This window comes from Notolepis coatsorum (genome assembly GCF_963971535.1).
Source record: "Notolepis coatsorum genome assembly, chromosome: 15".
NCBI classification, from domain to species: domain Eukaryota; kingdom Metazoa; phylum Chordata; class Actinopteri; order Aulopiformes; family Paralepididae; genus Notolepis; species Notolepis coatsorum.
Window position 1 is genome coordinate 80,925,098 of NC_140179.1, and position 15,042 is coordinate 80,940,139.

Below are 15,042 nucleotides of genomic sequence, written 5' to 3' on the forward strand. Positions count from 1 at the left end.
TTTACACATTTGAAACAAAGCTTTAATTTCACAATATAACTAAATTAAAGAAAGTTTGGTGATGACTATTGGATACAAAGGCTCATTGGTACAAGGGATGTATATCTTACAGATCTCTCCCCCTATCAACCTTCTCGGTCCCTCAGATCTAACTCAGCCTGCCTTCACTCCACCCCTAGACAAGTCACATTTTTGGGGGCAGAACATTCTCCAGGGGGCGTGACACAAGCAGCAACGTTAGGCGTGTTCGAGATGGGATAGGCGGACGCAGATCTGCGCAGGTTTGACTACGGCCTCGCCAAGCGCGTTGCATGACGGTTAGAATGTTGTCCGACTTGCTCTGAAAATCTGACGAGACGAGGCGCGGAACTCTCGCGGGAGCGAGCCACGCACAGCCTTCAGAGCGAGGCTCCACAGTACCTCTCAGCCGGCTGCTCCCGGCTGGGAAGCGACTTGCTACGGTCGCGCAAAGCGCCTATTGGCTCAGAAAAGTTGTCAGTCACCAGCCACGTGACAGCCAGGGAGTTATGAGACGTTTGATTGATTGATTGAAAACTTTATTATGTTATGCGTTATCATTCATCATATCATCATGATAAACTTCAAGCTGTCAGACACACACACACATGCGTCGTCTGTTTTGCCTCAATACTGTATATATAATTCTGTTTTGCCTCAATATACACAGTATACATATATATATTGATGCAAAACAGAATTATTCAGCAGTGTGTTGTGTGTGCGTGCGGCCAGGAGCACGCAACAAGATGGTATACATTATGGTATATGAATAGTATATTCCACTATAGCAGTATATGGTGTGCTGTACATTTGAATCTGATCTAATTTTGCACACGGCCATCGCATTATAATGAGCTGGACAGGTGTGTAATGTGTGTGTGGTGACGTGAAAGCGTATCTGCCATGAGAGACTAGGCGAGAGGCTCTCGTGAAATCGGCAGTGTCCGCCTTTTTAACTCCTCCCCTGGCTTCACTCGGCTACTCTCGTCTACTAGTCGAGGCAAACCGAAATCCATCTCGAACAAGCCTACTGGTATGGCAGGAGATCCAAGCAGGAAAAAGGTACATGAGGACCGGCAGACATTTGTGATTGGTTCCCGTGAAGGTGTGTCATGCTTAGCCTCACCTCATTGGGTAATTGGAGAATATGATTGCAAAGACCAATGAGGTTGAGGTCTTCTGCTAAATCTTTACCGATTGGATAGTAAGGCATGAAAGCATGATGAGACTGTGAAAACAGTACAGAAAACATTACTACAAGGCAAACATGCATGTTCTCCCCGTGTCGCAAGGGTTTCCCCTCCAGAAAGAGAGATAAAGCCAAAGGAAAAACATGCAGAACAGATCGCTAATGCTGTTGCGATTGGTCCCCGGGTGCCGGGGGGAAGGGTCAAGTGCAGAGATGATGCAAAAAAAAAAGCATGCATGTGTTCCTACTGTATGTGTCGCCCATCGCATGTGTGTGTTTGCTGCATGACTACGTTGTGTGAACGAATAAAGACCAGTTTAATCTTCTTAAAAAAGCCTTTATTATGATGACATGATAAAGAACGTCAGACAACAGACAGAGTGGATGAATGTATCCATTTTAATATGTTTAAATAAAGTGTACTGTACATTTGTTTAAAAAAAGAAAGATATTTTGAATCAAGGCCAACGTCAGGACTGTTGCTGAAATGAAAAAGAAAGTTTATCAAAAGATTAAAATCATGGCTTGGAATATACAGTGCAAATGCAATGCAAAAATTGACAAATTGACCCCGCTCTCTACTTTTAAGGACTCTATCGCAGAGTTGTTTACACACACCTGCAACTGTCACCCAGCCTTTTGACTGTAACTGGTCTGTTCTGCTTCATGTACCTTGTTACTTTATTTGGTTGTGTGTTTGATGTGTGTTTTAATTATGTCCCTTACCTCTGTGATGTATGTATCATCTGTCTCTTTTCTATTTTATCTTATTCATTTTCTTTGTCCCCTCTCTCCCCGTTACGCTTCAAGAGGACCGTTTGTCCTCTCACCAGGCAGTCATTGTAAATAATAATTTGTTCTTAATCAACCTGCCTGGTTAAATAAAGGTTAAATAAAAAAGGTTGGATGGGAAGAAAGAAGAAGAAGGAGAAAGATACTGTAGAGTAGACAATGTCTTACCAGAAGAGCGCGTCCCTTGGTCTCGATGGGCAGCAGAAGGGTTCCCAAAGCACACAGTACACAGGTCACCGCGAAGGGCAACATGGCCAGTATCACCGACTGAGACGTCAACACCTACAGCACACAATCACACAAAACATCAATATTACACTTACCCACTGAGCCCATACTGTACCACTTCCTGGACATTTAACTGTACATTTGACTGTATATTTTAGAATGTATATCTCTGACTGTGTACTCTTATTCTTATTTTTGATCTTTGACTACCTAAATGTTTATTGTGGTGCTGAATTTCCCTCGGGATCCATAAAGTACTGTTCTACCGATGACGTTATTGATGGGTTGTCGAGTTCTCGCTCCACACTCTTCACGCTGCTCCTGGTCGTAGATCCGGCTCGTCGGCCCCAAACCAATGCAAAGTCAACTGTCAAGCTCCTGTCTGTAGGAGCTGACGGAAGACACCCGATATCTACTGTTGTGTGCACTGTGCAGAGTAGATTTCAGGCTGTCCCCGACTAAGGATTTGGATGGTCGACTATGATTGGCCAAAATGTGCCGTTAGTCGACTATTGGTCGAAAAAAAATATATATATAATATTAAAAAATATATATATATATTCTTTTTATTACATTTTTTTGTATCATTCCATTTGGGCTGTGGGGGTGCTTAATGTCTGAAGGAGTCGACTGAAGGCTCCTTGTGCTCTGCAAAAGCATGCAATTGGTCCACTGATGGATACATCTTGATATTTGTCTAGTCTAGTGTGTTCATTAGATGGGTGAAATCCTCTTTCAGTGCCTCTGTGCCTGTTTTCGTAGGCAGTTAGCCTCTGGTATGCGTGCCATTAGCGTTAGCCACGCTTCTAGGCCTCTTTTCTTTTGGAAATAATGATATAAAAAAATAAATAATAATAATATTATAATTTTTTTTTGTTTGTTTTTGTATTCGACTAAGAGGTTGGCTAGTCGACTACGGCTCCTTTCGACCGATTAGTCGACTAATAGGGGTCAGCCCTAGTCATTGTACCGACAAAAGGACTCTTCCGTTCAACACCACCATTGGTGGAGTAATAAAAGTAGGGACTATGGTTCCAATGATCAGAACTATCCACTTCAACTCACTGTGCTCTTTAAAGGGGCACTTCACCAAAAAAAACAATGCCGATTTATTTTGCACATCCATGTACACAATCATTTAGTTGGACAGTTATTGGGAAACGATTTGTTTGAATATGGCCACCAGTGGTGGACTGCTACCATATAATTTCATGGAGCTGTAATTAACACAACACAAAGATTCAATGTCCCTGATGACATCACTGGTGGCCATATTCAAACTAATTTACTCTTAATAACTGACAAACTAAATGAATGTGCGCAATTTTTTTTTGGATGCGTGTGAGTAATTATGTGCAAAATAAATCAGCATTGTTTTTGTGCCACTTTAACACTTTCCCTGCCACGGTTATATCCATCAATGTAGCCTCACTGCCAGCACTCTAAGCCTATGGAGATGTTCACCTTCTTTGCAGGGCTATAACTTTTTAAATTGTATTGCTAAATTGACATTACTATGGCCCATTCAACATCGATTATCTATCGTTCAGGATGTAGGAACGTTATACTTTTTCATTCATAGATTCATCAAAAAATACCTTCTAGAATATAAGTATGTTTTTATCGTTTTCTGCAGTAATTCATAGAACGTGAGTTATAGGCATAAACGCATATATAGATTATCAACTGCCGTTTATTCCCGATACACGCTATATTAAAAAATTCAACTGTATATGATCCTATACGTTATGATTCATCATGCGCGGATGAAAGGAGGGGGGGGGTCGTTTATAATTCCGTGATCGTCAGTAAATGCTTTATGTAGTATGGGTGATATATTGATCAGATCGGTTTGCAGTGAAAAGAATAAACAATTGTGCTGAAAATAGCGTCAGCGTCCTCTTACCGTGCGTCAATGAGACTGGCGGTGAAAGATCCCAGGTATAGGACGTCGATCGCCTAGGTCCATTTCCGGTTTGTATGTCGCAATAAACGCCAAAATCATATTGATTATTAAGTTTATAAAGCGATCGATATGTACATTGTGTCTGTCGGGAGTCATGCAACAATATCTGACGGCCGGATGAATTTAATAGACGCACAGGCCCCCATATCCTGTTTACCAGTGTAACTCGCCCCCGACCATCCACCAGGCGGCGGTATTGAGCCGTCGTTTTTTTGAGCCGTAGGGTCCAGCTGCAGCGCGGGAGGTGTATATATGAATTATGAATGCCAATGGCGAAAAAATTAAATATTGATCTCAATATCGCTGTACAGCGTGATCTGGCGGTCAAAGCATGGCGGGCAATAACGTTTTAAAGCGTTTCCGGCGGTGGATGTGTTAATAAACCCACTCCACCCCATCAGACAATGCCCGGCGCCGGCAACCTACCTGTGCAATGAAGGGTGCGATCATGCCCCCGATACGACTGAAGGAAGTGCAGAAGCCCATCCCCAGAGAGCGCACTACGGTGGGATACACCTTGGAGAGAAAGATCAAATGTACTGTATATTAATACTAATAATACAACTTTATTTCTATAGCACATTTCATACAAGGATTGCAGCCCAAAGTGCTTCACAGCAGTAATGTAGACATAAAATAGACATAGGCATAAAATTAGCAAAAATATACAGGCATAAAATGTGAGCGAATTGACTCAATAAAAGCAATGCATCAAGTGCAAACATACATTTTTTATGAAATAGACAGAATAAAATAGTGCAATAGTGCAGTGCAGTATTACGACTGGTGCCACTGTTCTATGATATCGTTTGTCTTTCAATAGGATCACATGGTGCTGGAAGGATGATATCGGAAGGGTACCTAATCCAGTTGTCTACATTTCTGGTTAGACTCTAGTTGCCTCTAGAGCTGCAGCTCTAGAGTCATTCTGCCCTATACACCGTAAAGAATACAATTGAAATATAACAAATTCTCCGATATACACAATGTTTGAGTAAATAACAAAAGACACCGTGAATTCTTCTCACCTCCGCAGTATAAATATAAACAACGTTGAAATTCATCGACACCAGAGATCTGAGCAGAAACAGAAGCACAGTGAAACCAAACCTAAGGAGAGACGAAGAGAGAGAGAGAGAGAGATTATGGGGACAATCAATAAACAATACATATATGAAATAATACCGTGTGTGTGTGTGTCTTACATGGTGCTGCAGATGCTCATCAGCATGAAAAACATGGCAGACAGGAGTTGTAGCACCATCAGGCTCATCCTCCGTCCCACTATGTTCAACAGACCTATGTTGATAGGAATGACTGGAGGGAGAGAGAGAGCAGTGAGAGAGAGCAGAGAGAGAGCAGTGAGAGAGAGAGTTAAATGTCTTACGTGCACACATACACATGCCAATTTAATTATACTACACTACACTTACCAGTGACGTACACTCTTTTCCCCTAATATTAAAGTAACATGTCAACATTATGGGAAATGTGCTTACCATCTTCTCCAGAGTCAGACAAGAAGATGGATATCAATTTCCTTTAATCTTTTAACTAGAAAGCTATCCGACTGCAAGCTAGCCTAGCTCAGCACAAATTAATGGAAGCGGATACAGATCAGCTAACCTAGCTGCCAGAAAACACCTCTCCCGGAGTTTTAAGGTATAGGCTAGTAGATCCGTATCTGCTTCCATTAATTTGTGCTAAGGTAACGGATAGCGCTCACTCCTCATGTTGTCTGCCGCCCGCCCGTTTTCATCTCAGTGTAGTCCTTTGTAAAGCAGGAAGCTGGAGCATGCTCAGTAGTGTAGAGGCTATAGACCACTGCACTTCCACGTTACATTGAGCTCATGGGAGAGAGAGCAGGGGGGGGGGGGGGAAATGAATGAATGTGGATGAGAGCCTTGACATTAAGTGGTTGTAGCTACGGCTGTGGGGGCGCTGGAGACATGATCCAAAGAAAAGTGACTATAGCTCGGCCGAGAAAGTGCAGATCGACTTGGATTTGGTCTCTCTCCGTGTTCAGGTGTATAAAAGTCTAATGGATCATGTCTCCAGCACCCCCCACAGCCGTAGCTACAACCACTTAATGTCAAGGCTCTCATCCACATTCATTCATTTTCTCCCCCCCCCTGCTCTCTCTCCCATGATTTCAGAATACCGGAAGTGTTGCGGTGGTTTATATCTCTGGCCTGACGCTATGAACAGAGTTGGCTCCGAGTTAATTTCTACTCTGTATTCCCCCCCCCCTCCCCCGGCTGTGACTCACGTGCGATCTCCCCCAGGCTGCTGATGAGGAGGGTATAGTAGTCTGCCATTGCGAAGGGGATGCAGTAGCACAGTCCGTCCTCATGGCGGTGTTTGATCTGGTGCTCCCTGCTGGCGTCCAGCACACACAGCAGGTTCTTCTCCAGCAGCTCCGAGCTGCTCAGCACGGAGCCGTAGTAGGAGAAGGCCGCTACGAACCTGGGAGAGAGACACACGCACGCGCACACACACACACACCTCTATAAAAATTTAGGACTTTGCATGGACATAAATTCATTCCTTAGCCCCTAGTCCTAACCTTAACTTTATAATAATAATAATAATAATAATAATAATAATAATAGATCAAATTTATATAGCGCCTTTCATAGAACCCAAGGTCGCTTCACAATCAGGACAAAAAATAGGGCTAGGGAAATAGGGGGATGAGGGAAGGTAAGGGATAATGGACCTAATCTAAACTAACTGATGGGGAAAAGCCTTGGTGAAGAGGTGTGTTTTTAGAGCAGATTTGAAGGTGTCCAGGGTTGGGGCGTTGCGGATTTCGGGGGGGAGAGAGTTCCAGAGGGTAGGGGACGCTACGCTGAAGGCTCTGTCCCCAAAAGTCCGTAACCTGGTGCGAGGGATGGAGAGGAGACCCAGATCAGAGGATCGTAGGTTCCGGGATGGAGTGTGCTGGTAGAGGAGATCAGACAGGCATCGGGGGGCGAGGGCATGGAGGGACTTGTAGGTGAGGAGCAGGAGTTTGAAGGTGATGCAGAACTTGACTGGGAGCCAGTGGAGGTGGATGAGGGTGGGGGTGATGTGCTGCCAGGGCTTGGTGTGAGTGAGAACCCTGGCAGCTGAGTTCTGAACATACTGGAGCCTGTCCAGGGCTTTGCTGGGTACCCCGAACATAATATATACCCTAACTAACCCAACCCAAATTGTTCTCCCAATTATATAGTAAAAGATTCCATTCAAAATGTACTTTGCACGCATGCATGCATAGACACACACACACACACACACACACATGTGTGTGTGTTATACTTGTAAGATTATTCCTTTGACTTAAGCATTAAACTTAACTTTCACTACTATATCCCTAGACTTAACCTTTAGCTTACCCTTAAAAAGGGGAAGACCACCCAAATTAAGTATTCCAATATGTTATATATATGAATGTTCAATGGCGGCTACATGGCGTAGTGGGCAAGGCGCTCGCCACGAATGACGGAGACGCTGGGCTTGCCTGTTCAAGCCCAGCGCTCCACATTGCTTTCAGTTTAGCTGGTCGTTCATACTAATACACATTGGCCGTATTAGGGGGTGGGAAACTGATGGGTGGGGATCGGGCGTTGTGGACAGCGACTCCTACAGGTCGGTTGGTGCGCCTGCGCAGTAGAATCAGGAAGTGTCGGGGGCAGCGTGAGCCTCCCACGCGTTACTCCTCGCCACTGAGAGATCGAGCTGCGCAGGTGAAAAGATGTGACTGCTGTTACCTCAAGTACCGGAGGGGACTTGTGCTATGTATGACTTAGTCCACATTGCAGCCGGCTTGTGGGAGGCAAGAAACAGCGTTCGTGACAGGGGAGGGTTGAATTGGATGATACGAAATTGGGATGGGAGAAAATATAGAAAATGGGAGAAAAAGTGGATAAAAAAAATATATGAATGTTCAATCACTATTTGTGAACATGAGTTACTCTCACCTCACCTAGTATTGTATATTATATGGTAACTCAGAACATTGTACATATGTCTATACCGAACACTGTGACCTCTTTTTCTTCTTCTAAATTACACGTATACTATGTTTGATACTATCTTGTCTAGCACAGTCTCTGGAGCGTAACAGTAAGAAGCATTTTGTATGAAAGTATTCTGTACTTCTGTATGACAACTATTAAAGAAACTTGAAACTTGAACTCAAAGCCAGAAACCAGATAAAAAGTAAAACTCTGCTCCAAATGACAATAAATGGGAGATTTCGTAGACCTGCACATTATTATATCCAAATGGGATTTATTATACAGTAGTGTTCTCAGTTCTGAAACAGAACATGTACCTGTATACTCCCCCTGGGTGCTCTCAGTGACTTCTATGACATATTTTCCAATCCATTGTCTATGGAGCAGGTTCAGACGTTATACTTAAGTTTGAGTTTTAAGCACTCTAGTTTTTGGATTTGGGAGAGAGTTATATGTCTTCACTAATATTTCTGACCCGTCTTGGACCACAGGAATAACACGTGTGAATTCTTAACACTTTGATTGCCAGCAGGGGGTGCCCTAGATTTTTAATCAGTTCATTTCCGTTTTATACCATTTTGAAAAACGCTAGTTTTTTTTAAACGTTCAGAAAGAAATAAAGATTCCACATGAATCGCCCTTTACTGGAATACACAAAACACGTTGTATTTATGAATAGTTTTCAAATAAAAGCTAGATTATCGATAGTATATGTGTACTTATGCACACTATAGAAGCGTGCTGAAAAAACGATTATCCATTTCCTGATCAGCACACACACACACACACAGGGCACACGCTGATATATAGGTGAAAATAGCTCTGATTATCCCAAGACTGGTCAAATAGATTCCTTACCTCAGATCAGATGTTTTCCAAAAAGATTATTCCAATTCCTGATCGACATTCCAAATATCGATCGTGTTTATTGATCCAACGCTGGGTGGTCGAAACACATATAGTAAAATGTGGATTCCGGACTTTCTTTTCTCCATGCGTTTTCATTCAGTCCAATCCAAAGGTTGCAATACCATCCGGAGAGACGATAGGGGGCGGTATTTCCCCAATTCGAGCTAAGAGAGAGTCCCAGTGGTAACGTGAGGCTAGATTGATGAAATATGAATGGAAATCGCTAATAAAAAAAATAACAATAAAAAAATGGCATATCTCGTTTTTGGCACTCAGCGGTTGGCATGAAATAACGAATTATGCCGTGGCTGGCACTCAAAGTGTTAAAAGTGGGCGTAGTTCCCCTTTTACTCAATTAATTCTAAATCTAACTCTAGCCATATACCCTTAACCCTTTCACTGCCGCACTACCAAACGGTTAACCCTTTCACTGCGACAATACACAGACGGTTAACCCTTTCACTGCCACACAACAGCCGGTGACCGTCGGTTGTGTGATAGTAAAGGGTTAACCTTGTGTCGTGTGGCAGTGAAAGGGTTAATAACACAACTGCCTTTCCCAATGAATTCCAGAAAACAGTGCTCACAAGGAATAATTTTTCAATGACACACACACACACGCACACTTGGGGGGATGTTTACCATGTGTACCACATCAGTAAAGTGGTCCTTCTGAATGCGGGGCTCAAAAGGAGGCGCCAACTGCCCCTCTCTGTCTGAAAAAGACACACAAACAACAACAATTAGTCCACTCAATGGTCGTCAGGGTTTTAGTATCGCAGTCGAATCGCAGAAGTTCTTGCTGGAAATTGTGTATTGAGCAAGAACTTTTCGTGCACAGGAAGTCAAAGGTTTAAGAGGGAGATCTTGGTAAATGGACTGCATTTATATAGCGCTTTCATCCAAAGCACTTTAAAATGTATGCCTCACATTCACTCACACATGCACGGTGGAGGCAACCACGCAAGGTGCCAACCTGCTCATCGGGAGCCATTAGGGGTTAAGTGTCTTGCTCAAGGACACATCGACATGCTGTCCGGGAATCGAACCGGGAACCTTTTGTCATACATTCACAAAAGAAAGAAAGAAAGAAAGAAAGAAAGAAAGAAAGAAAGAAAGAAAGAAAGAAAGAAAGAAAGAAAGAAAGAAAGAAAGAAAGAACACACACACACACACACATCTACCACCTTAGAATCCACCCTAAAATAGAATTAGAAATATGGTACAGCTCAGTTGCAATTTGTGAATTTGAGCAAGTCTCAAGTCCCCAGAGGGACAAGACTTGTGTCATCAAGAGACAAATCTGCGAAGCCGCTCCATAGACAGTAAATAGTGTAACTCCTAGGACAGTAACCATGGTGATTTTACTGGGATATTGGTAAATGTTCTCACTCAACAGCTGTGAGCCCTACATTTAAATAAGACGCAATAGCTGAAACAAAATGTCCAAGTTGGTCACTTGATACCATCACAAATTCAGGTCTCGATGCTCTGATCTCCATCTTAGGGAGTTTAGGTCATCTGCACGTGTCTGTAGACATTATTGACTTAGCTACCCGAGATCAGTGGAGTAGCACAGTGTAAATCCACTTTTAGGGTGCCGCTAAGTGTTAGGTCAGCAGTGTACATTCCAGTGTGGAGCAGACCTCGCATGAACTCGCCTTCTGCATTATTAACACCAGACTGAACAGAATGAAGAGGAGACCAAATCCAGTAAATCTATAAGTATATTAAAGAGGACGTTTAAAAAGATGGTGTTCGCAAAGTATACAAGGGGGAGGAAGTGCAACTTATTGTATGATGACGATTTAAGGGGAAGGGTGACATGAGAGTAGTCTAATGTGTGTGTTTGTGTGTGTGTGTGTCTGTGTGTGTGTGTGTGTGTGTGTGTGTGTGTGTGCGTGCGAGTGTGTTGGTTGAAGTATTTGCAAATTGTATTGTATCATATGTTGTGTATTGTAAATTGTATCGTATTGTACTTGCTGAAATATATGTAATCTTGCTATTCGTTATTTGATGGGGGATGGAAACGGATAAGCCTTGCTTCCTCCATCTCCTTTTCAAACAGTGTACAGTTTCTGGCTGTTTTTTTGGGGGGGGGGGGGGGGGGGCGGGTTCCTCTTTCATTTATTTTTTCAAATGTTATTTTGCCAGACAATGTAAAATGTAGCCAAACTAATACTTTGAAATAAAACTATTGAATCTTGAATCTTGAATGGCATGGACGTTTTCATCCCGGTGTTCACAGCTCATCCCCACATGACATCACCAGGGGCCTAGGGACAAGAACTGTGTGTAAAATAATATACACACGTGAAACCTAAGAGCACTAGTAGCAACTATCAACTAGGGAGGGGTATTTCGAGTAATACCTCAGGCAAAGAACTCTGTTTTAGGTTTTCAGAGGAACTACGATTTCAAACTTTATTATCTGAACGTGGAAAGATGTGTACATTCATAGTTAGAAACAGTCTGATATGCAACACTCAACGCTCCCAAGTGATTTGGATTGACTTGTCAACAACAAAAACATGGAATTTCCATGAAAAGTTAAACGGACTCACGTGGCAAGGGTTCAACTATTTAGTAGTCGAGTATTCTAATGCATCACAAACAAGTACTCAAGTACTCTGGGAAAAACAGAATGAGCGTTTTGTCTGAGACAGAGACAGAAGTGGTGCGGCGTTCCGAGCCGAAATCAGTGTGGAGGACAAAATCCCTGTAACTGTGGCGATTATATGGTTTTCATAATTTATATGTTCTTTAAGTTTTGTAAGCCTATAGTGTAATATTTGAGAATGTATTTATGTTGCATTTCTTATTTCTTTGTTATTTAATTTGCTACAACTTATAGTACCTTGAATGTATTTATGTTGCATTTCTTATTTCTTTGTTATTTAATTTGCTACAACTTATAGTACCTTTATTTTGACATCAGTTATATATAGTCGGGCTCAGGTGTTTTTGGGACCAATTGTGAAACCTGCAAGCAAGCAGCATTAATGGTCAGATTACGCTCCGGTACAAGTTGATAATGTAACTAATATGACTGTTACAAGAACAGAAGACTGAAGATTTTCCCCCTTTGTGTAGCATGCAGCCAACGAGGTATTTAGTGTTTGTTTGTATTTTGCTGTGGTAAAGTGTTGTTTCTCATGCTGTGCATGTTATTATTTTGTGTTGAACTGACGTGGCTTATGTTTCTCTTTTTAAGTTTTCACTGTGGATTGGAGTAACAAGACTACAATAAACCTGTACCAAGAAACCCACTTGTGTCTGCTTCGAGGGAATTACAATCCCGTTCAATCTTCGATTCACTACTCGCCCAAACAAAAAGTGGTACTTGAGTGCTCTACTGCTACTCGTCTTTAATTCGAAGACGAGTTCCAACCCGAGGAAGGAGGATAGTGAGCGAGTGGAAGGAGGTGACGGAGAGAGAAATTCTACATCGTCATCTGAAGTGTCCTGGACCCGGCGACCCTGTTGTCCTCGTCCACTGTCTCCGTCTCAAGGCCGACTCGCACAGAGGGAAAGAGAACCCGGCGAACTCGCGCGCGGGGAGAAGACGTGCAGTACATTTACTCTCTCTATACCTTTTAGGAACGGAACCTTTTGGACTAAAGGACAATAAGTTCTTCTGCAGAGAGTGGAAAGTAATGGTGGAGACTGAGAATCTAATCCTGTTTATAAGGCGGTACTGAGACAGAGAGTGTGCATGTGTGTAACCCTTATACTATATCGCTCCCATGTGTGAAAGACGCCCGCCGGTCCACTGCAGGATAGCGTGTCAGTGTCACATGAAGCCGTTATGGTGCGTGAAAAGGACTTGCAGGTATGAAGGTGCAGTCATGGCAGGGAAAACTAAACCAAGAAAGAACGCCACAACCAGAGCTTGAACCAGCGGTCACTGTAGTAGTATTAGCTTGACCTCTACACTACCAACACACACCCATGTTATGGTTATGGTTAGGGTTAAGGTTAGTTTTAAGGTTCGCTTAACAATTATGATTAGGGTATGAGGTTGAGGTATGAGTTTTTTTTTTGTTTTCTTTACAAGATTTAGGTTAACAGTTATGGTTAGTGTTAAGGTTAATTTGAACCCTTTCACTGCCACACTATATAAGGTTAACCTTCTGTAGTGTCGTAGTGAAAGGGTTGACCTTATGTAGTGTGGTAGTGAAAGGGTTAACCTTCTGCAGTGTGGTAGTGAAAGCGTTAACCCTTTGTAATGTGGTAGTGAAAGGCTTAACCTTCTGTAGTGTGGTAGTGAAACTGAAACCGTCCCATTCTTGTTGGAGTATGCTATAGGCCTCCAAAGCAGCAGAATTTCTATGAGCAGTTTGAAATAGTCTGCAATGAGATTAATTTGTCCAAAATGTAAGTATATTTCTAGGGGATTATAATACAAATGTACAGACATCAGGCAAAAAGAATGGACTGCTAGATAAACTGTGCAAACTTACCAAGCTTTTTTTATTGAAACAATTGATAAAGGAGCCAACACGTATCTGTGTCAACAGTAAAACGACTTTAGACTTGATTCTGGCATCCGATCCAGAGATCATATCGTGACATACTGTACCTGTAAGCACACTAAAGTCCCCAATGTCCAAAGCGAGTTTATTCAAACAAGAACAATGAAGCACTACTCCAAGGAGCGTTTTATTTAATCTCTTAGTGAGATAAGCTGGATAGACATACTAAACAGTAAAGATGCAGACGAGGCATGGAATCTATTCAACACAGTTTGTTGTTGTGTGATGTCAGAGGTCAGGTCACTGATAATCAGTACTATTCACTGCAGCTGCTCCAGTGCTGAGGAGCCACACCTGCACCTCATTGCTAATCAACCCTCTCTTGTTTCAAAGCCTGACGGTCTCTTCCCAAGTTTGTGGTAAGAAGCGCTCTCTCCCAGGAGGAGAGAGTCTACTGCAGCGCAGCCGGTGGGGTAATTGTTGACATTTTTCACTTTGGAAACGGACCAAGAAGCGGACTTTTGAACATGTATCGGCTTATGAAAAGGATTGTGGATGAATTGTTCGATGACTGCTCTCTCCCAGTTCCCCAGCATTTCCCCAACGTCCCCTTCTGTGTATTCTACCTAGGGGTGAGAAAAATAATAGATGCAGCGATATATCGCAACATTTTGCATGGCGATATTATATTGACGCCAGTATAAATCCACTTCTTTTTTTAATTTTTCTCCCATCCCAATTTAGCCGTGCCAATTCTCTCCTGTCTTGAACGTTGCTTGCATGAGCCCCCCACTGGCCGGTTGTAGGGAGGATAGAAGCCTGTCACATGTCCCTTCCGATACATGTGCAGGCAGCCAGTCGCATCTTTTCACGGGATCATCCCTATGTTCCCCAGGTCCTATGTTCCCTGGGTTCTATGTTCCCCGCTTTGATTGATTAATAGATTGAACATTTTATAAATTTTTATTTTATTAATTATTAATGTCCGCCTTGTTTCGAACGGTTAAGCTTCGACCCTCTTTCTAACTGGTTAAGGTTAGAGTTTGGAATCAGGGCTGGTGGTCTAAAATGTTCAATCAATCAATCAATCAAAGCGGGGAACATAGAACCCGGGGAACATAGGACCCGGGGAACATAGACATGCTCCCCTTTTCACCTGCCAGCGCGGACTCTCATTTGGCGAAGAGTAATGTGTGGGAGGCTCACACTGCCATTTTCCTGTCTCTGCTGTGCAGACGCCCCAACCGACCTGTAGGAGTCGCTGTTTACAACATCCAGATTACCACCCTTCGACTTCCCACCTGCTAACTCTGCCAATTGAGTTAGTATGACGGCCGGCCCAAGCCGGAGGCAACGCCGACAGCCAGATTAGAACCCGGTGTCTCTTGCGTTGGTGACTAGCGCAATGTCCGCTGCGGCACCCAATCCAAGTATCAATATTAAAAATAAAGTATAAACTTG

At 42.9% G+C, this 15,042-nt stretch overlaps 1 protein-coding gene across 1 annotated transcript in view; it reads right to left on the minus strand.

Annotated features, from left to right (window-relative positions):
- Positions 1 to 1,554: 1,554 nt before the first annotated feature.
- The window catches only part of svopl (SVOP-like), a 29,982-nt gene continuing 16,494 nt past the window's right edge, over positions 1,555 to 15,042 (minus strand). The window contains exons 10-16 of the mRNA XM_084330620.1: positions 9,749 to 9,822; positions 6,466 to 6,662; positions 5,402 to 5,513; positions 5,225 to 5,306; positions 4,623 to 4,712; positions 2,171 to 2,284; positions 1,555 to 1,692 (exon numbers count right to left, since the gene is read on the minus strand). Of these exons, the coding sequence (XP_084186746.1) occupies positions 1,681 to 1,692; positions 2,171 to 2,284; positions 4,623 to 4,712; positions 5,225 to 5,306; positions 5,402 to 5,513; positions 6,466 to 6,662; positions 9,749 to 9,822 (681 nt within the window). The 3' untranslated portion in view covers positions 1,555 to 1,680. The remainder of the gene's footprint in view (positions 1,693 to 2,170; positions 2,285 to 4,622; positions 4,713 to 5,224; positions 5,307 to 5,401; positions 5,514 to 6,465; positions 6,663 to 9,748; positions 9,823 to 15,042) is intronic.